Raw genomic sequence first — 21472 nt, forward strand, 5'->3', positions numbered from 1 at the left:
GAAACCAACAAAAGGAGCCAACCCATGTCATGTCTGACATCCAGAACTGTGAGAAACTAAGTTTCTATACCAGGTTATGGCACTCTCACGACAGCCACAGGAGAGGAATACATCTCCCAAGGTCACACAGCTGGTAGGATGTGGAATCTGAACCTAAGCTTAATTTAAAAGCCCAGACTCTTAGCACAGCTGGGTCCCACCTGCTTGCACAGTAGGGAGTGCTATAGCAGGAAGCGCTTTAGAGGTCACACTCCCTGGCATTCTCCAAACTGGATTTCTGGAGCACAGCTCTGGGCGATGGCAATATCTTGGCTGTTACATCAATTCGGTGTTTAAGAAACCATAAGTCTTAAGCCAGTTCCCCCAGAAGCAATCCTGAAAAGAGGACATGAATGCAGTGTTTTATTGGGGAGGTGACCCCAAAGAACCCTTACAGGGGAATAAGGGAGTGAACCCAGGAAAAGAAGGTGTCCAAGTTGGAACACTCAGGTATCATCTCCTTGGTGAAGCCCTCTCAGGTTGACCTGGACAGAGTAAGTCCTTATCTCAAATTCAGTGCTTCCCCCCAAACTGTGCTCACCTCTGTATCACAGAGTGTATCATGCTGTCTAGAATGTGCAGTTTTACATACTTGCCCTCCATTATCCTAAGTTATTAAAGAGCATTTTCTTCTTAAATCTTCAAGACAACAGAAAAGATAGGGGGGGTTATGATGGACAGACTATTATACCAGGTAGATTCTGAAGGTTGTGCACCCAGCTTTTGGGCAAGTTCCACAAAGCCACATGTTGTGGGTGAAGGAACAGACTTTACTGGAGGAAGAGAAACTCCTAAGGTCAAGGTCAGCAGGAGGGGTGGCATCCTCAGAGAGCTATGCTGAACCAGGCTCCTTTGCTGGGCACCCAGACAGCGTCTACCCTTCAGCAGAGGGACCCTGACCTCCAGTGTTCTCTTGTGTGCAAGACAGGCAAAATGGCAACTCTTCCAAAGCGGGGATAATTTAACCCTTTCAGCACCCAACCGGATTTTGGTGCCAACTCTTACACTTGTCTGGGAATGCCCACTGCCTAGCACCTGGGTGCCTGTGAGTCACCCACTGAAAAGTGAAGTCCCCCAGTCAGTGGGGAGGGGAGAAGCTGGCCCATGGGCTGAGTGAATGAATGAATGAAGGGCAGGCAGGGCTGGATTGGAGTCTGTTTCAGAATCCCTGGCTCGTGCTCCATGCTATTCTGGGCTCTGTGTAGACTTCTGAGCAGTTGTCACACCCTGGCTGGTGGCGGGCCATCAAGACACCTTGGTTTATCTTTGCAGCCATTCGCTCTGTGTTCTTCAAGGTCTTACTCTGGGCTGTTCAAGGCAGGGAAGAAACAGAGAAAAAAAAGTCTCCTTTCTTAGAGTTTACACTCTAAGGAAGAAGGTGGGTGATAAACTAGTCTTTTTTTTTTTTTCCTGTCTTATAAAACCAAATATTTGAGAAACTGAGAAGTACTATAAAGGACCGAAAGCACCTGATCACCCAGTCAAGCTGAAATACACAGATCCCAGAATGCAATAACTACCCTCGATCAAAATCTAGTAGAAAAGCATGTATCCCCTTCGGCCAAGGCAAGAGGGGTTCCTGTGCTGGGCCCTCCCACTCTTCAGAGGGCCTGCAAATCAGAAACCCACTGGGGCCCCGGCCCAGCACATCCCGCCTTCCTAAACACAGTTCAGGAAACTGGGAATGATTCTTGACATCCCTGGCATGATCCCCTGAAAACCAAGTGTGGCTGCACCCAAATGCTTCCAAGATTTGTACGTTTTGCTGCCAACTTGAGAGACAGACACTGCTGTGAAGTTTGAGGAGGATCTGAGCAGCCCAAGGATTTTGTTTCAAGAAAAGAGAAATGAGTTAACAGGCAGGGGACGCTGTAGATTCTTGTATAACAAAGTAGCGCTTCCCTGCAGAGTATCCTTGTCTTGCTTCCTTTGGGTTCTAATAAGAAGGTCCAAAGTCACCCATGAACCGAACAGGTACTGCCAACAATTGCAGGGATGGTTGGTGAACATTTTGTATTATTCAAATTCATCTTACACTTAGCTCTGGGTATGGTAAGTCTAGATAAAATTCATTTGGAGGGTGATACAGATTCTTTATGTTGGCAACTAGGCAGATCTTGAACCCCTGATTCACCAATTATTTTATTTTGTACAAATACTCTGTGAGATTTCATTACATTTTCAAAGAAATAAATCCATTTTGATTTACAAGATTTTTATTTAAAATTTTCATTCTTCCATTGGATGCACACTCTGCCTCTTAGTTTCAACAGATAATTTTGAATCTTATAGGAGAAAAGTAACTCTTGGAAAACATTCATGAAGAATAATTTTTAGGGTGTCTGGGTGGCTCAGTTGGTTAGGTGATGGCCTTCAGCACAGGTCATGATCCTGGAGTCAGGATCGAGTCCCGCATCAGGCTCCCTGCTCAGCGGGGAGTCTGCTTCTCCCTCTGACCCTCTCCCCTCTCATATTCTCTCTCTCTCTCTCATTCCCTCTCTCAAATAAATAAATACAATCTTTTAAAAAAAGAAAAAAGAAAGCTTTTTAAAAAAGAATAATTTTTAAAAATTTGTGTTACTAATGCAAATACATTATAATTTTCTACACTCTGAATACAAATATTTTCAAAGCTACTTTAACTCAGTGACTATGAGTCTAAGTCTCTGCTGGGAATGGCCAGCCTCTCCTCCCTGACCAGGGGACAACAGAGAAGGTCACTGAGAAGAGTGACCACTGAGCTGAAGGTTGGCCCTGAGTTGGACCGGGACACTCAGAGGATCCTCAAACTCTCCCTTGTCCTTAAAATGAGGGTTCCTCTTGCCTTCCCTGATCTGCTCCCAGAGGCTGCTCTGAGGACATAGCTTTGAGCTAGTGAAGTGGTGTTGAAAACATCTGCACGATATACAGGACTGAACCTAGTTAAGTCCTTTCAATATATAAACTTAGGATTTGATGGATCGGTGCCGGGATCCATTCATCTGGCATCTTGCCCAAGACAAGCCTCATATGGAAGTTCCCTTGCTTATTAAAACAGTCACCTACTACTCTGGAGTGGCCTGCCTCTATCTCTCCCTGACCTCTGCATGTTGGGGCCAATTTCAGATCACACCTGGGAAGCTCTGGAGAGGGTTGCAAACCAATAAGGACCACTACCCAACCCCCAACCCCATCCCCTCAGCCACCTTGCATCTGGAAATGTCCCCACTTTACTCTCCAACCTTGACAAAGTGCAGACTTCCTCCTCTACCTGCCTGCATCCCCAAGACATCGCATGGTCAGACACCGTGGACATGGGGAGCATCGTCCCCTTTTCCCCCATCTGCATGACCTGCTGTCACTGCTCCAGTCCCTGAGAGCAACTGAAAACATTAGTCATGATTTTTCTACTCACTGAGCAATTACCGTGTGCCAAGTGTTATAAAAAGCTTGTGGCAAACATTCATTTAACCATGTTAGCCATTCTAGAGAGACCATCTCTCTCTCTTTAACATGCAAACACTAAGGCTCAGGAACTGGCTCATCCACTTGCTTCTGTGATGAACGTGGGTAGAGACCTACCACAAAGTGGGCACTGCCGACTCCTGTAAATCAAATCAAGAAGGGAAGACGTGTGGTGCTTGTGATCCGCTGGTGGCACGAGGAGCTCCATTCTGAAGTCCCAAAGCTGGTGAGCGATTGAGCCAAGGCTGTCAAGGTCCAAGTTCTAAGTGCTCAGCCGTGCACTAAAACATCTCCCCAGCGGCATCTGGAAATGGAGGCAGAAGTTTGGACACCCCTGTGGAAGTGCTCCGCGGATTCTGGAACCAAATTCAAATCTAACCACAAAAATGCATGTTTAGCATCACTGAAGGGGAGCTGGAGATGGCCAGGGAAGGGAAAGCAGACACCAGCAGGAGAAAAAGTTCACTACCTACGTCTCTTGCTACCAAGCCTACTAAAACCTTCTGTGATGAGGCTGCAAAATGCATCTACAACCAGAGTCTGATGATGGGGCCTGGACGAGAACCCCAAATGCCACTCAACCCACCACCTGATCAGGGGCTGGGGCCAACTTAAGAATCAGCTGGATAAGTGTGAGCATGAGAGGACAGCTTTATTTTGCTTCTTTACGAATGACAGTTCAAGCAGGAAAATGTACAGATTACTTGGCAAAACACCGGACATGGACACAGAGTTGTTTTTAAATGGGATGACACAGGTTTACAAGGCATCAGGTAAGACCTTAGTGGCATTAGTAGTAGAAATGAGAGCCATGTCAGGAAGCCCTGTAGGAGCATGGTACTTACACAAGCTACCGATAAAATTGGTTCTGGTCTGCACACTTCAGATATTTGGGAAGAAGGGCACACATAGGATATTTCTGGAGTCAATACCTGTGTTTGGGTGCTCAGAACCCAGCTGTGAGCAGCGAAGGAGGCCTAATACAGAACAGGACAGTAAGCAAAGGTCTGTGACTTATGTTAAGACAGGTAAGTGCAGGTATCTAGGGGAGAACAAGCACAAGGCTCATTTGCTTGGAGTCAGAAAGTACTTTGTCAGGAAACAGATTATCCAGATGCCCAGTAATCTGAGCCTGATTGCAGTAGGACCTAGAGCAAGGAAGGGTTTTCCCTGCAGGGAACAGCATACCAGAAGCCTAGGTGTCAGAGAGAAAATGATATGTTTGAGACGCATGTTTTATAAACATATAAGAGGACATTATTACAGTGTACTCCCTAAGACTAATAACTTCCATACATTCACTGACTCATTTGTCAAAAGACTAATTCTGTAGTTGTAAGAGAAACAGCTGCTACAGAATAAATCTCTGCTAGACAAATGAATGAGCAACTATGAGTCTAACTCCCCAACTAATTGAAATAGAATTAGGAAGCTCTATGTAACAGCGTGCTTCCTCGGTGACCTGTCGGGAAGTGTATTACACAATCTGCTCTTTTGCCTGTTTCCTTCTTTGTTCTGAAACCTTCCCGTGGTACAGTTTTACATGTTTATGGTCTCGCATCCCCTGTGCCACAGTGACGTTTGCTCAACTCGCAGAACACCCCATGTCTTCGAATGTCAGTGACAAGAATATGCAGCCCATAGACAGAGCTCTCACACCATAAAGAACATCAGCTCTGGGGTTCAGAAGACCCGGGTTCTGTGCGACTTGGAGACTCGGAGCTCAGAGTGTAGACAGGGATCTGGGGCTCATCTCTCAGGAAGGCTGTCAAGGGAGAAAGCCCTGGGAGAGGCAGCCACAAATGTGCAGGAAACGGGTCTCCCCTCTTACCTTCCTTGTGCTATGGAAGGAGCAAAGCCCCGCTCTGGGAACCCAGGGCCTCCTCCTGAAGAAGAAAGGGAACTATTCAAACGAAAGAGAGGGGAAAAAAAAAAAAAAAGGCAGAAGGGCAAGCTTGACCCGGCTCACCGTGCCAGCAACCGGGCGGCTGAAAGGCTTTCCGCCCGAGGGTTAAGTTACTCGCACCGCTTCCTGCCCCGGGTGTGTGTTGGCTCCGAGGCTTCCTGAAAGGAGAGAGGCCAAAGCACTCAGAAAGCTTCCCGAGGGAGGAAGCCCTGACTTCACAGAAGCTGGAGGCCTCAGGAGCTGGAAGGCAGAGGGGTGTGGGGGCGAGGCCCCGCTGGGAATGCCGGTTCACAGGGGCGGTGGGCCCCGTGCCGACTCCAAGTGCGCCCAGGTTGGGGCGCAACAAAGGACATTGCGTATTGGTTCAGCCCACCAACCCTCCCTCTCCCCTCACTAGGCCCACTTCCAGGGCCGGTTCCTGGGGTGGAGACCGGTGTGCCCCAGCTCCTGGCTCCAGCCCCTCGTCATGCAGGGTGGAGGGATGTGCTGAGCGCGCCCTATGTTCCTGGAGCTGAAAGTCACATAAATCACACTAGCCAACCCACACTGCTTACTCTGCACTAGGCTAAGAGCGCTGCGTAAGTGACCGTTGAATCCTCGCTCAGCCCTGAGCGCCACCAGAACTGTCTCCATTCACAGGTGAGGAAACAGAGAGATCAAGTCAGGTAGCTGGAGAGTGAAAGTGGCTCAGCGCATGGAGCCCTATCTGGGAGCCAGAAATGCTCCGGACCCCCAGTTCTAGCGTGTGAGCCCTCCGCTGGGCTCTCCGGTTGGATTTCCAACCTCTAGATCAAGCTGGGCCTCTAAGAGAAAGCAGGATGGTGGGTGGCAGAAGATGGGGGTGAGGGGCCCAAGGGTGCTTGTGTTCAAGAGCTTCACTCTGGGTGGACAGTGGTGACCCTCGTACAACGGTGAGAAAGGGCTTAATACCACCGGCCTGCTCACGTAGAAATGGTTAAAACAGTAAAATAATGATCTTACCTAAGTTTTGCCACAGTGAGAATTGTTTTTCACAGTTACAGGGGAATAGAACAGAGCTCTAGAAATGCTCACTACATTGCACAAGAAATAGATCCTCTTTCATTAGAAAAGGAATCATTAAAGATAGGAACAGAGGTACAGATTTCCCATAGATCAGGAGCTGTAACCAGGTATCGAGTCCCAGGTTCCGGATTTAAAGGAAGTCCGGTTGGCTGTATAGGACACTCTAACACAACCAGCTACCTGTTCAACTGAGTCAGTTCCGTTCACGTGATTAAAACAAACAGGTTGTGTGAATCATTCAGTGTCCTAAAAACAAAACCAAGGGGTAAACCCGGGTCTCTGAACATAATCTCTAATTCAACATGCTCTCTGCTAGCAGCAAGGAATCCTGGTGCTCTGGAGACGGGTTCTGGCGTCCCCCATTCTGCCTGAATCCTCACGACTGCCGACTGCCGGTCTGTGAGGGGCATGAGGACACGGAGAACCCTGGGGGTCAAGTGTCTTGCAAAGTGGGGGACAGGAGCCTGATCTGCCACGACAGCCGGCAGGCTCGGACTGCCTGGGGGGAGAGGTTTCAGTATTCCCATGACTGGCCCCTTATAAGCAATGAATCATTGCATTTAGAATGGAGAAAAAAATGTCAAAACATCACTTTAAATGAAATCGCCCCTCATGTTTTGAGGAATTTCAGGCTCCAAGATAGAGTAAGGAGCTGCCCCATGTCACACAGCTGGTGGCATCTCAGGAAATCATCTTCTTCCTTTTTGTCTTTTCTCTGTCACTTGGCAAATATTTAGTAAGGCCCTTCTCTTAGGCGGCAGCATAGTGAGGGGGGTTAGAAACACAGATTTGAACCAGCCTGTGTGGTTTGAACCTGGGATCCACTATTGATTAATTGTGTGACCTTGAGCAAGTTACTTAACTTCTTGCCCGCTAGTGTCCTGTCCTTAACGTAGGGATGTGATGATTCCAGAATCTACCAGTAGGGTTCTTACAAGGGTGGCCTTGGTGAGCACTCACAGTGCTCTAACAGGACCAGGCACTCGGCCAGCTGCTGTTCTCACTCCCGCATTCCCACAACAGGCACGATGGAATGTAGAAGCTGATGGAAGAGTTGCAGCAGGTTTGTGATTTTGGCCAAGTGTCACCTTCACATCTTCAAGCCTCCTGTCCAGGCCTGTGCTCTCTACAGAGGACCAGCTCAGCTCCTGCCTCCAGGAAGCCTGAGTCTGACAAAGACATTGACAGATAAAACATCATAAGGCAGCATGGGGAATATCACCTGTGTGTTATTAAGTGAAAAGTTGTAATCCTCAATGAACCACCTCAAATAATTATGTATTGCTCAGTGCATTCATTTCCATTGCTGCGTAATAAATTCCCACAGACCTGAAGGCTTAAAACAATACCCGTTTATTAGCTCACAGCTTAGGAGGGCAGATGTCTGGGTGGAATCAGCTGGGTTCTCCTGGCTGGGTCTCACAGACCAGGACTCCTATCGGGGGCTCTGGGGAGCAATCCTACCCCAGGCTCATTCAGGGAGAGAACCCAGTTCCTTAGGGCTGGGGGTCCACTGTCCCTATTCTCTACTGGCTGCCACCCAGGGCCACAGCCATGTCTTGGTGGCCACTGCATTCCTTGTCATGTTGTTTCTCTGCCTTCAAACCAGCAATGTCAGGTCAAATCCTTCCCACACTTGGAACCTCTCTGATTTTCCCATCTGCCCCCGACCAGAGGAAACAACCTGCTTTTACAGGGTGTGTGTGATTGGACCAGGCCCACCTGGGCAATCTCCCTCTGGATGAACTCAAAGTCAACTGGTTAGTAACCTCCGCAAGCCCTGTTTTACAGTGTGACTTACATAACCACAGGAGCGATGCCTGCACAGGCTCCGCCCACCCTCAAAGGGAGTGGCTCTCAATGTTAGAGGTTACCTGGACACAGAGGTCGTCAGGGTCAGGCTACCCAACAAGAAAACAGGGAGCTGGGACAGCTAAGACAAAACTGCACTGGCATCCTGTTTGACAGCTTAGATGGGACCACAATAGCATCCCGTCCAGCAGCCTCTGCAGGACTAACTTGTTCAAAACATCTGAAGTGGAACAGTTAACCATGGACAATGGTCGCTATCACAAGTTGAGGCAGTTACTCTCCAGATGTCAGCCCAAAAGACCAGCAGCATGTGAACAATAACCTGATGGGTAGACGAATGCATGAGCAAAGCCCTGATTGGCACATCTTAGTGGCCAGTCCACAGGGGCCCACTCGCAGGATGCTTAATAAGGTAGTTCCTCAAAAGAGCTTATAACAGCCCCTGGATCTGGACGCCAAAACGCCAACCCTTTCAGGTCCCCTCCCTCTCCTGGAACTTTATACTATTACCCAGTAAACTTTACTTTGCTGCCCACCACTCTTCGTCTGGTCTACCTCTTCATTCTTCAAAGTGGTGTGACCAAGAACTGCAGGCACTAAGGGAACAAAACTCCTGTAACACCAGGGGTCACTGGGGGTCATCCCAGAATTCTGCCCACCACAGTCAGGATGGGCCAGGTCTTGCTGTGGTAACAAACAAGCCCTAGTCCACACCATGGTGGGCTGGGGTGTCGCTCCAGGTCTTCTCCAGCTCAGGGTGAGGCAAGGAACACTGCCACCATCTGTGACTCAGGTGGTCCCACGGCCAAGAGGAAGAGAGCGTGGCATGGCACTTAAAGCTTCTCCCCAGTAGTAATGACCATCATGTCCTCCTATGTGTTCGTACACAAAATAACTCACGGGGGCATGCCTAACTTGAAGGGGGCGGGAAGCTCCATCCCAGCATGGGGCCAGGAGAGAGGAGCCTGGCTGTCTTTGGTGAGGAGCACTAATGACTGCCATTAAGTAGCAAGTCATGGAAGAGAAATCAGTAAGTGTGAGCATCTGCTCTGTGCTGGGACCTGGGACCAGATTAGTTAGGACTCTAATTTGCAAGGGAAGGAAGAAAGCTCACTGAAAGCAGCTCTAGGGAAACCCCAGTACTAAGTCTGCAGCCATAAATGAGCCCAGGCAGCTGACAGCCCACAGACAAATTGCAGGACTCTGCTTCCGGGACTAGAATCAGGGATGCTGCCCCATCCAGACTCTTCTTCCATCTGCTTCCCAGCTCTGCTCATGCAGAGACAGAACTGCTGGAAGCCACAGTGGAACTTCAGTGGGATGAGAGAGCAGCTTTCTCCCTCTTCCCCTCTATTAATCCCAGGGAATGATACAGATCCGTCCACCCTGGTCCCCATGCCCATCACCAGTGCCATAGCTGGGAGGTAAGACCTGGCCCAAGATGGAGTTAAAGAACAAGGTCTACAAGCAGGAAAAAAAAAAAAAAAAAGAAAAGAAAAGAAAAAAAGAAAAGAAAGAGAAGATAAAAGGAACACCACAGCTGCTACAGTCACCCCAGCTTCTTCGTGTTTATTTCATCTCCACAAAAACTCTGCAGTAAATGCTATAAATCCCCCATGTCAGAAGCTGACAAGGGATGACAAGATTTGCACACATAATAACCTTTGTTCACATCATAACAGAAATGAGATTTAAAGTCTGTATTGCTCCAAAGCCTGTGCTTTTTCTGTGAAGCCACCTGAGATTTTTCTTGAAAGACTTTTTCTGTGTCTTTTCTGCATAAACAGGGCCAGGGAAAACGTTTGGGAGAACATGTCCTGTATGCAGTATCTCATTAAAATTTGAATCCATGTTTTGGAGGCTTAGAGAGGGGTCTGTATTCTAAAACGTGGGATTCTTTTTATAATCACTGCCCCAAAGCACAGCCCAGCCTCAGTGTTTGTCTTCATTCCTTCACTCTGGACCATGTGGGCCAACTTTGCTCTTGAGTCTGCCAAGAGCACAAGTAACATGCTCAAAAATACTTCACCTAAACAGGGGGAGATGTGTTGCTTTAATAAAAGGAACACTGATGTAAACAGGAACGCTGGAGGCAATGTTCTGGCTAGTGGCTCAACCTACCCTCAGCTCAAATACCTCCTGGCTGTCACCACTGAGTCCATACGGTACAGGCACTGCCGGCTCCTGGCTTTCAACCTCAGAGCTCAGGCAGGAGTGCAGACACAGAGGTGGCTCTTTCACCAGAGAAATAGCCTCCAACATCAGCCTCTGACATTAGCCTCTGAAACTCTGTTTTGTGCAGAACAGAAGCTGCCCCTGGGAGCTGCCTATTGCTGCCAAAGTCAGCTACTGGCCAGACATTAGGCAACAGAGATTTGAAATTGGCCATGGCCATATCAACCTTGGCTGTCACCATGAGCATGTTCTTAGGACAGGAACATAGGGAACATTCGGGCAATGTGTGATTCTGTGTTAGAGCCAGGTAACAAGGGGTCAGGAAAAAAGCAAATCTGCTCAGGAATTTCCCATAACCCCCTGGACCAGGAACAAAGAGTATTTCCCTAGTTACCTGTGTCTCTTATTGGAATATGTCCGTCTGAACAATGAAAAGGAAAAGATTAAACATCCTTTATCTAGAAATGCTAAAAAAGGAGTCCCAGACTGTGAAAGTGCTAGGTCACAAGACAAACAAGGGCAGGGTCTGCTACCAGCACGATGCTCAGGAATTTCTTTAGTGGTCATGGGGGAGACATTACATCTTTGGTCAGGGATGACATAGCATGTGTTGTAGATTCTGTTGGCAGTCACTTTGTGACCACATGGGGACCTGGCTTTAGGATAGAGCCGATGGTATGTGTCTCAATGCAGGCTTAACCAAAGAAGCAGAACCAGAAACAAAGACAGAGTAAGGAGTTTACTATGAGGATTTGACTGACATAGTTGAAGAAACCAGACAAGAAATTGCAAAATAGTAGGGCAGGCTGTTGGGAAAGGCAAAGGAAAACTCACAGGATGGGCTGAAGCTGCTCAATAGGCAAATTTTCTTCTCCAGGAAAGATCTTCTTCATCAGTTCTACTCTTAATTTCTTTCTACTGATTGAGTTAGGCCCACCCAGAATATCTAGGATCATCTCCCTTCCTTAAAGTCCACTGATTATGGACTTTAATCCATCTATAAATATCTTCACGGTAACACCTGGATCTGTGTTTGACTAAGTAACTGGGAAATGTATCCTAAAAGAGTTGACACATCAAAAGACCATCACAGTATGGAATAGGGAGAGAGGAAAAGATGATTTCTTAATGACTTCATTGAATTCTTAGATCAAACCATGCCTGAAGTCCACTACCTCTGCACTATCCATAAATGCAGCCTTCGGCATATCAAGCTATGTTTTCTGTAACTTGCAACCTGCAGTCCTAATTGACACAAGAGGGACCCAAAACAAGGAGGTGACAGCCTCATTCTGACCAAACCTTCCAAGAAGGATTGTGCTCCAGTCTGGGTCCCAGATAGTATAAAATACATTATCACACATCAGAGTGAATAAAGGAGTGGTCACCGCCACTCAGAGGAAGATGTTTCCAGAACACATGCTCTGTGTTGGCCCTGAGCTCTGGACACAAAGACACAGAGGGGACAGCTGCTCTACCCATGGCAGATGAGTAAGCGAGCAGACAGCAGCCAGAGTAGACAATGCCTGGCAGAGCAGAGGAGAGTGCAGGGTCTGTGGGAGCCTGCGCCGGCAGCAGGGACCCAATCCAGCCTCTGTGGGTCAAGGCAGGCTTCCTGGAGAAAGTGACATTGCTGCTCTGTCTGGTGGGATGAGAAGCAGCAAACCAGGGAAGCGAGGTGAGGGAAAGGTGCTCCAAGAAGGGAGAATGGTGTACTTGAAAGGAAAAGGCCACTTGAGTATGGTGATGACGAGCCCTAGTGACTGCTTATACTGTGTGATTTGAAGCAAGTCACTTACCTTCTCTAAGCCCTGGTACCCTCAAGGGATAATGATAGAATAAATGCATTAATATCTGCCCTGGCCTCGGAGCAGACAGCACATCCTGAGTTAGTCGTCATCATCACATCATCGTCATCACCAGGAAAGGACAGGTAGGGATGGCTGGAGACCTCAGAGAGCCTTCCAGGCCTTGGGGAGCCAGGGAAGAACTTGAAACAGGGGCTGGCAAGAGTGGATTTCTGTTTTAAAGTTGGCTCCTGGGAGGAGAAAGAACTCCAGGCAGCGAGACATTAATCATGATGCGACTGTGGGAAAAGATCTTTAAGCCACTTCCATGGAAAAGGGTCTAAGACATGGGGAGGTTTGCTCTGAAAGAGAGCCCAATCTGTCTGGAGGATCAGCGATGAGTGCTTGGGGACATACTGAAGAATGAAGGTGGCCTTAGGATCCACGGGGCTGTTCTGTAAAAGAAGGTACCCGAGTTTTAAGCTAAGGATGGCAGCACCAGGGAGTCATCACCATTCCCCTTCATCTTGGGAAGAATTTGCATTAGCCAGAGCCACCCAGAGCCTGCAGTGTGGCTCCAGCAGGCAACGAGCTCCCCATCAAGGGAGGTATGCAAGCAGACTATGGATGTGGGAGACAGGGAAGGAAGCTCAAGCACAGGGAAGGTTGATGGAGATCATTTCTAGGTTCCTCCAACCTTAATCTCTGTTATTCTACCGAACCCCAGAGACATAGTATGGTAATTTCCTATGGCTGATAGAAGAAATCACCACAAACTGCGTGGCTTAAAACAACACCGTCTGTCTCAGTGTTCTGGAGGCCGGAAGTCCACCCTGGGTCTCACTAGGCTAAAATCAAGGTCTGGGCAGGGCTGCGTTCCTTTCTGGAAGATCTAGGGGAGAAAGTTTTTCCTTGCCTTCTCCAGCCTCTCGAGGCTTCCTGTGTTCCTTGGCCATAGACACTTCCACGGTCTTCAAAGCCAGCAGAACAGGATCTTCCAAATTCTCTCTTGCTCAAGCACCACGCCCACCCCCACCTCCACCTCCACACCCATCCCATTTCCCCACAGCAACCCTCACATGGAGCCTCCTGAGGCCAGACCTGAAGTCTGCTGTCCCTCCATCACCCCATGTGTTGTGGGGAATTGATGGTCCTCTTTCTTCTGCACAAAGACAGCAACTCCATCTCTATCACTCACCATGTGGTCCCTCCTGTCCATCTCAGGCCTGCACACCACAGACTCTCATTAAATACTGTGTGTCCAGGGGCACCTGGGTGGCTCTGTGGGTGAAGCATCTGCCTTCGGCTCAGGTATGATCCCAGAGTTCTGGGATCCAGTCCCATGTTGGGCTCCCTGGTCAGTGGAGAATCTGCTTCTCCCTCTGCTACTTCCCCTCCCCATGCTCTCTCTCTCTCTCCCTCTCCAAAATAAATAAACAAAATCTTAAAAAAAAATACTATGAGTCCAGTGAATCAACAAAGAATCCATTCAAAGAAAATGACTGCTATCTGCAGAGGGTCACCTGCTCATTGCCTCTGGCTGTTTGGCTCTCCGTGCATAATGAGGTACAAAGATGGGGCTCATGCTTTAGACACGAAGGGGAGTGGGAGAAACCTTTGCAGGAAGACAAAGACTTCAATCTCTTGGGGAATTCCCACCTGTATTTCTGACATTCACCTTCCAGATGGAGCAGACTGATGCTGAAGGTGCTGTGGGAGGGGCTGGGGTAGGGGTGCACAGCAGGGAGTGGCAAAGGACTTGGGGAGCAGAACACACACATGTGGGGTCCCGAGGCCTGCCCGCACGCAGGGCAGGGGACTCTCTGGGGCAGTCGGGGTGAGGCTGATTCAGCTGCACTCTGTGCTTTCGTCCTGGGCTTGTGCCTGTCTCTGAGTACCAGGAAGAACAACCATCAGGTTAACCGGGCAAAACCTTCCTTGCACAACTACCCGGCCCCCCTGGCTGCTGGCTGTTGAACAGAGGTGAGGAAGGAGTGGTAAGGGAGGGAGATGAGGTCCAGTCTGCTCAGTGTCTGGGGCTTAGGGGACAGCGGAAGCTTCTGATTTGCTCAGGAAGCTCCACCAACAGCCACACACGGTGTCCCGAGTGAGACAGGGCCGGTCTCCCAGCAACATGTTTATCTCCACTTCCAACGCCCAGACAACTCCTGTTTTCTGGCAACATCCCCTCAATCTGGACGGTCCAAGGACTTGTTTTGGTGCATGGGCTTGTTTTTCCTCCCTGTCCTGAATTTGAAGCTCGTTCGAGGAACCCATCCAGAAGCCCCGAGCATTTCAAAGCCGGCCCGACATCCCCGGCCAGGCCAGCTTGTCCGCCAGGGAGACCCACGCCCTAGGCACCTCCGTGGAAAGTGTGAGAAGACTCCTTCATCCAGAAGAAAACACCTCTCTGTTGGCTGCTTGCCCCCCCTCCAAACACACAGAGTCCTGCCCTGTCCGGGAGGGTGTCCCGGAGACTGTCCCCGGGTCATATCGATAAAGGTGTTGAGAGAACACACTCTCAGCTGCCCAACAGGAGGGCCTGGCTGGGATCCCCACCCAGCTTGAACATCAGAAAGCTAAGTAAAGGAAACCTCAGGCCTGGAAGGGACCATGGTGACACTACTCTGTTTATGGACAGGAGCTGTCTGGGCCCCGGGTCAGGATGGGGTTTCTCAGGGCAGACAGAGCAGGAAGAGGCTGGGGCCGGACACCACACTCCTCTCTACCCTCCCTCGCTGCCAGAGAGATGATGGAGACAAACAGACAAACAGACGCAGGCCCAGGTTTCTGTTCCTCATTTGCCTTGTGACCTCAACCAGTTCCACGTCCCCTGAGACCTTCTGCTTCCTTGTCCAGGAAGTGGGAATAAACCCTGCTCATCCAATGTGCTTTCTGTAGGGCTCACGGCATGTGTGACAACCGCTGGGATGACTGTGACAGAAGTGGTGCCAAGGGATGTTCTTCCTCTCTCCGACGGCTCCTTGTCTTTGCTGGTTCCTTAGTCTTGCTCGGGCAGCCCAGGGACCCCAACTCATCCTCTGACCACCAGGAGAAGGGGCTCGCTCCTCACTGGGGGACGGAGGGATGGATGAGGATGGGGCACAAAGTCCAGTCTGGGCCCGTCCACCTCCAGCTTTGTGACCGGGAACAAGTTGCTGGAACTCTCTGAGCCTCCATTTTCTCACCTGGAACATGGGACTGTTTTCTGAGGCAGCTGCTTCACAAGGACACTTGTGGGAATGGAGACTCTGACCTTAGCTCAGTGTCTTTTATTCCTCACCAGGGGCCTTGGAGCTAGGTGCTCTTATCAATCCCCATGGCACATATAACGAGAGGGAGGAAAGAGTTGAGAAACCTGACCGGGGGCTTCACCGGAAGTGGGCAACCATGTGCTGCACTGAGCATCTAAGGAGAGAGCCCGTCTTTTAACTGGTTGTCCATATGGAGCCCTGCCTGCAGAGCCTGGTCAGCAAAAGAGCCTCACATTTGAGAACCATCCCTTCCTGAGCATCTGTTCTGTACTGGGGCCTGTGCCAGTGGCCTGAAGTGGCCTAGCTTCAGGGGGGAGGGGAGCCTCACACATTCCCCCCCCACCCCCGCCCAACCACAGGCACCAGAGTGAGCCCAGCTTCCAAAGGCAGAGACACAGTTGCTCAAAGGGAAAATGATCGCCTAAGCTCCTGCTGGGTGGTCAGTGGTGGGTGGACGCTGACACTGGGCTGCCCGACCCCAAGCCCTGGATCCCTGGTACTCCGTCCATCACTTCCAGCCCCTCTCCCTCCCCCGCTTCTGCTCTGGTTTACCACAGGATCCCCACTCATTCTAACTGCAGAGCCTGACAGCCCATCGCTCATCCATCCTTGTCCTCCTCTTGTCCCCTCCCCCTCATCACCCAGTCCTACCATTTCTGGAAAGCCCCTGCCCAGAGAGAAACTTCTATTAGAAGTGTGGGAGCAGAGGGGCCCGGGTGTCCCTTCCAGGTGTCCCACCCCCCCCCCAGGAAGCCCCTCCTCTCACAGGGCAAGGGGGCTTCAGGTCTGAAAGGATCCAGTGTCCAGGGCCAGGTGGGTGTGCTGGATGGCTTGGCTGGGCCCCACAGGAAGCGGAGGAGGCGTAGAGGACCACCCCCAAGCTGCTGCTTAAAGGGGCGCCCGCCACAGGCCACCGGACATAGTGAGGCTGCCTCAGCGCCATGAGGACCAGGCTGTTCCCGGTGCTGCTGCTGCTCCTGGCCGGGTCCCCCGCCACGCAGCCCGCTCCCCCGACCTGCTACTCCAGGATGCTGAACCTGAGCCGAGAGGTCATGGGTGACTTCCAAAGCCTGCAGGCCATGGAGCCCTCGGTGAGTCCCCTCCAGCTGCCCTGCGTAGACCAGGAGGTTCAGTGCAGATCCAGATCTCCAAAACATGCCTTTGTCCTAGGAAAAAAAGAAAAAAAAACAGTTTTTCTTTCTGGTCAATGTTAATTTCAAGGGTTTGCATTTTATCCCCATCCTACTAAGTAGAAATGACAGTGGTTTGCATCTTTTTTAAATACAAAGAAAATCTATCAGAGACACCACAATGCTTTGTCTTTGTTGGTAACTTGCCAGCAACAACTGGAGGCTCTGCTGTAAAACGTAAAAGAAGAAAAAAAAACAACCTCCCCAAGGAGCCTGGAAGTCCGGAGTTAAGGAGGAGCACAGATCTGGTTATTCTCTTCAGGAGCCTGGTGATTGTGAGTGAGCACTCAGGGGAGGACCCCCCCAGGACGTGCCCACCCCTTACTGCTTACCTTGGGCAGACAGCTCAGCCCCTGAATCTCGGTGTCCTTGGCTGTGACAGTGTTGATACGGGGCCCACCCCCTGCTTTGGGCTTTGTGAAGATGAATGAGACATGCTGGGCACAGTGCTGGGCAGGGGACACCCCAGGAACGTGAGCACTCTTAACATGCTCTTTTCACAGGCAGACCCCAGGCTCAAGGGGGCAGGTTCCAGAGGGGCTGCCCAGAACCACGACCCAGGCTCCCTGGCTGCTTATCCAGTATAGAAAAAAAATGAATTAAACTTCATTAGAAGCTTTGAAACAATTCGGGGCCCTTGAGCGTGGGGAGGCTCCGTCAGTTGAGTGTCTGACTCTTGATTTCAGCTCAGGTCATGATCTCAGGATCGTGAGATGGAGCCCCGAATCCGGCTCTGACCTCAGCAGGGAAACTGCTTAAGATTCTTTCTCTCCCTCTGACCCTGCCCTTCCCCCCTTAAAAAAAAAAAAAAAAAGCTTTGATAAAGTTTAAAAGTGTCTAAAAGTGTCTCCACTCCCTGTAAACGCTCCAAACAAAATGTAATGTTTCTAAGATGTGGGGTTATGATACCCTTACACCGTTTATTTTCTTTTAAAACTTAAATAATGTGCATGTTTTTCCTAATTATAAAAGGCATACATAGGGGGCTCCCCATATCTGTGGTTTCAGTGACCCATGGTCCACAGCGACCAGAAAGCAGATAAGCTCCCTTCTGATGTATGGTCAGAAGGTCAGCGGGAGTCTAACCTTATGTCACATGCCCACACCGTTCATCTCATCATGTGGGCAATTTATCATCTCACATCATTACAAGAAGGGTGAGTAGAGTACAGGAAGAGATTTGGAGAGCAAGATCACATTCACAGAAATTTTATGATAGTTTGTTGTTAGAATTGTTCTATTTTATAGTAGTAATTATTGTTCATTTCTTACTGTGTCTAATTTATAAATTAAGCTTGATATCGGTTTGTACTTATATATAGGAACAAATATACTATATGTATGGTCCAGTACGATTTATGGTTTCCTACATCCACTGGGGCTTTGGACTCTGTCCCCCATGTATAAGAGGGAGACCACTATACTTTATAGGCTAGTGGGAAAACTCACAAAGGACAAAGAAGAAAATAAATATTACTTGCCATTCTACCACCTAGAGGTAACTGCTGTTGTAAGATTCTGGGGGAAAGTATTTCGTCTTTCTGACTATGCATAGGTATTCAAATCCATGCGCGTGAGTGTGTGCGTGTGTGTGTGTGTGTGTGTGTGTGTAAGCAAATCAGATCAAGGAAGGCCCTGGGGCTGTCTGGCTGTTGGATCGTGGTAGGGAGCCTTCCATGACCGACTGAGGGTGCACCCCTGTGGGGGTCATCATGACCTGTCTTCCTTTGCGCAGGATCCATGTGTGAGATACTTGCCCACGCTCTACCTGGATATACACGTAAGAGGGTGTTCCTGTCTGGGGAGGCAGGGGAGTGGGGAGGGAGCCCAGCTCCTGTCCCTCTAGCTATGGACTTCCCCCATGATGCCCTCCCTGCTGTCTTCTCCCAGAATTACTGTGTGCTGGCCAAGCTGCGGGACTTCGTGGCATCGCCCCAGTGTTGGAAGATGGCCCAGGTGGATGCCTTGAAGGACAAAGTGCGGAAACTGTACACCATCATGAACTCATTCTGCAGGAGAGTAAGGGACACCACTGAAAATAACTTTTCTGCTTGTGGTCAGTCAGGACACTCGGGCTTTCAGAAGAGGAAGGCTGGGGAGAGGCGGTTGGGGTGGGGGGAGATGGGAGGGGGAAGAGGAACGTTTGGCGGTGTTTGCAGATCCTCAACCACTGTCATCCTTGATAAGTGATGGGCACTCAGGACAAGGTCCTCCTTTCCATGAGGTCATGCTGGTGTGGGGACAATACCCAGGACCACATGCTAACCATATAAGACAGACTCTGCTAGGAACCAAATGGGGTAGGGGTTGGAGGGAGAGGGCCATGAACTCAGGGAGCTCCAGAGTGCTGGGGTCAGAGGAGACTTTCTAGAAGAAGGACTTCAGATGCTCTGTGATAGGAGGCTTCTGGTAGAAGAGGAGAAGGAGACAGAAAAATGCAGAAAATCAGCACTACTGAAGAAAGCGTGGTCATGGGATCCCAGAGGCACAGGCTTCAGCATCAGGCAGACCTGAGCTCCCGTCGGTCTTCCTGCTTCCCAGATGGAAGCAATCCGTAACCTCTCCGAACCACAGTTCCCTCATTTGTGAACTGGAGACATAATTATGTCCACCTCATGCCATCATTAGAAGGATAATAATAAGTACACCCTGACCATGTGTGTGGGGTAGGGGAGTTGCACTAAGTCCCTCGATCCTAAGAACCCTAGCAGAGTGACCACACATAGAATTCCTAGCACCAGCCCTGGCCCAGAGTAAGTCATCAGGATGAATGATTAGCTATCGAGTTTAATTTGTTTGTTCATGCATCAGAGTTTTCTTACAGATTTCCTCCCCACACCCATTGCCTTCCTCATTCCTCTCTCCCCTTGGTCTGCAGAGGGAAGACAGGAAGAAGATATAATTACAATATAGTATTATTTCTATATATGATGTGGGATTACATCATGTTCTATGGGAATGTGAAGACAGGGCCCGTTCTCCTTGGGAGAGTAAGGGATGGGAAGTTTTCCCACGAAAGAAAAGAACGAAACACTCTTAGAAGATAACCTCCTATAGCTGTGCTCAGGTTCTGGGGCCACATTCAGTAACATTCTTGCCTATTGCACATCTTTTTCAGGATTTGGTGTTCCTCTCCGATGACTGCAGTGCATTGGAATACCCAATCCCAGTGACCACAGTCCTGCCAGACGGTCAGCGATAGGGCAGTCCAGACTAGAGAGAGAGCCCAAGGGGACAACAGTTATGTCAGCTGCCCAGACAATGGGCTAAAGCCATACTCTCCTCCCCGCCCACCAGGCCTCCCTGTTACTACTGCACCAGAAGCTGCCGCAACTCTCCACCTTCTGTAGCACAGTTCTTGTTCTCCTCTCCCAGAACCTACTTTGAAGACAGTAGGTTAGACGCTTTGCTTTCATTTCCCCCTGGTTTTTGTCTTGCCAAGATGGTTAGATACACAAGGATGTTTCCTGGATCCCTGAGAAGAAAAAGCCAAACCCCCGTCTCTTGTATGAATGTCTAGTTTGAGAAAAAGCAGAACGGTAGGCTTGTATTAGTGCTTCAACGGAGTCCTCGTAACATTTTTCTTTCTTGATAGGCATCTGCTTACACTTAGCCATGCTTCTATTTCATACACTCTCCCACCACGAACTTTCCTTACAGTTAACTTCCATTTTTAAGGAAATTTCACTGCCAGATAAAGTGTATTTGCAAGTTTCATAATTGTATAGTGCTGATGGGAACCACTCTTTCATTGAAAGGTGATAAAAGTCAAATAAAGACTGTCTCCATGGTGAGAAACATGTGTTGTGCCGTGTTTGTCCAGACTGGATATGACAGTGTTGATTTCATGTGCATCTAGAAGTTGCTGCTCTCAACAAGAGGCATCTTTCTCCTTCTTTTTGAGGGACACGCACATGTTTTTCAGTCTGTTTCAATCCATCTCCATGAATGTCTGTCCTTAAAACACTGGGAGACGCTCCCATTTATATTTGGGGCCAGACTGCACCTTATGTCATACCCACGGGCCGTGCGATGCCTGGCATTTCCCACAAACACTAGGTCACTGAGTTTTTGGTTGCTGTACAAGCAACAAAAGAAAAATAAACATGTGAGACTGAAGAGCTCTGCACAGCCCAGGAAACCCTCAATGAAATGGAAGGCAATTATGGAATGGGGGAAGATATTTGCAAACTATATGTTGGATAAGGAGTTAATATTCAAAATACATAAGGAGCTTCTGTAACTCAATAACAAAAAAAGGGGGGGGGGCAAAAAAGTAATCCAATTTAAAAAATGGCCAAAGGACCTGAATAGACAGTTTTCCAAAGAAGACATGCAAATGGCCAAAGGCACCTGGAAATATCACCAGCCATCAGGGAAATTCAACTCAAAACCACAATGAGACATCACCTCAGACCTATGAGGATGGCTTTTATCAAAAAGACAACAGACGAGTGTTGGTAAGGATGTAGAGAAAAGGGAACCCTTACATGCTTTTGGGGGGGAGTGTAAATTGGTATGGCCATTATGGAACACAGTATGGATGTTCCTCAAAAAATTAAAAACAGACCTACCAGACGACCCAGCAATCTCAGGATATATAGCTGAAAGTAACAAAATCAGCATCTTTTTTTTTAAATTTTTTTTGTTTTTTATTTATTTGACAGACAGAGATCACAAGTAGGCAGAGAGAGAGGAGGAAGCAGGCTACCCGCTGAGCAGAGAGCCCGATGCGGGGCTCGATCCCAGGACCCCGGGATCATGTCCTGAGCGGAAGGCAGAGGCTTAACCCACTGAGCCACCCAGGCACCCCCAAAATCA

At 49.2% G+C, this 21472-nt stretch overlaps 1 protein-coding gene across 2 annotated transcripts; it reads left to right on the top strand.

Moving 5' to 3' along the window:
* Positions 1–15849: 15849 nt before the first annotated feature.
* Positions 15850–20446, top strand: CYTL1 (cytokine like 1). Of its 2 annotated transcripts, none has more exons than XM_080797605.1 (4): positions 15850–16552; positions 18387–18431; positions 18542–18670; positions 19770–20446. In XM_080797605.1, exons 1-4 carry the CDS (start codon positions 16403–16405, stop codon positions 19851–19853), a joined length of 408 nt encoding a protein of 135 aa, XP_080653731.1. In that variant the 5' UTR covers positions 15850–16402; the 3' UTR covers positions 19854–20446. The 2 variants fall into 2 exon arrangements, with proteins under 2 accessions (XP_080653731.1, XP_080653732.1); XM_080797606.1 differs by having other exon boundaries at positions 16381–16552; positions 18542–18628.
* Positions 20447–21472: the final 1026 nt, after the last annotated feature.

Source organism: Martes martes (genome assembly GCF_963455335.1).
Source record: "Martes martes genome assembly, chromosome: 2".
Classification (NCBI taxonomy): Eukaryota; Metazoa; Chordata; class Mammalia; order Carnivora; family Mustelidae; genus Martes; species Martes martes.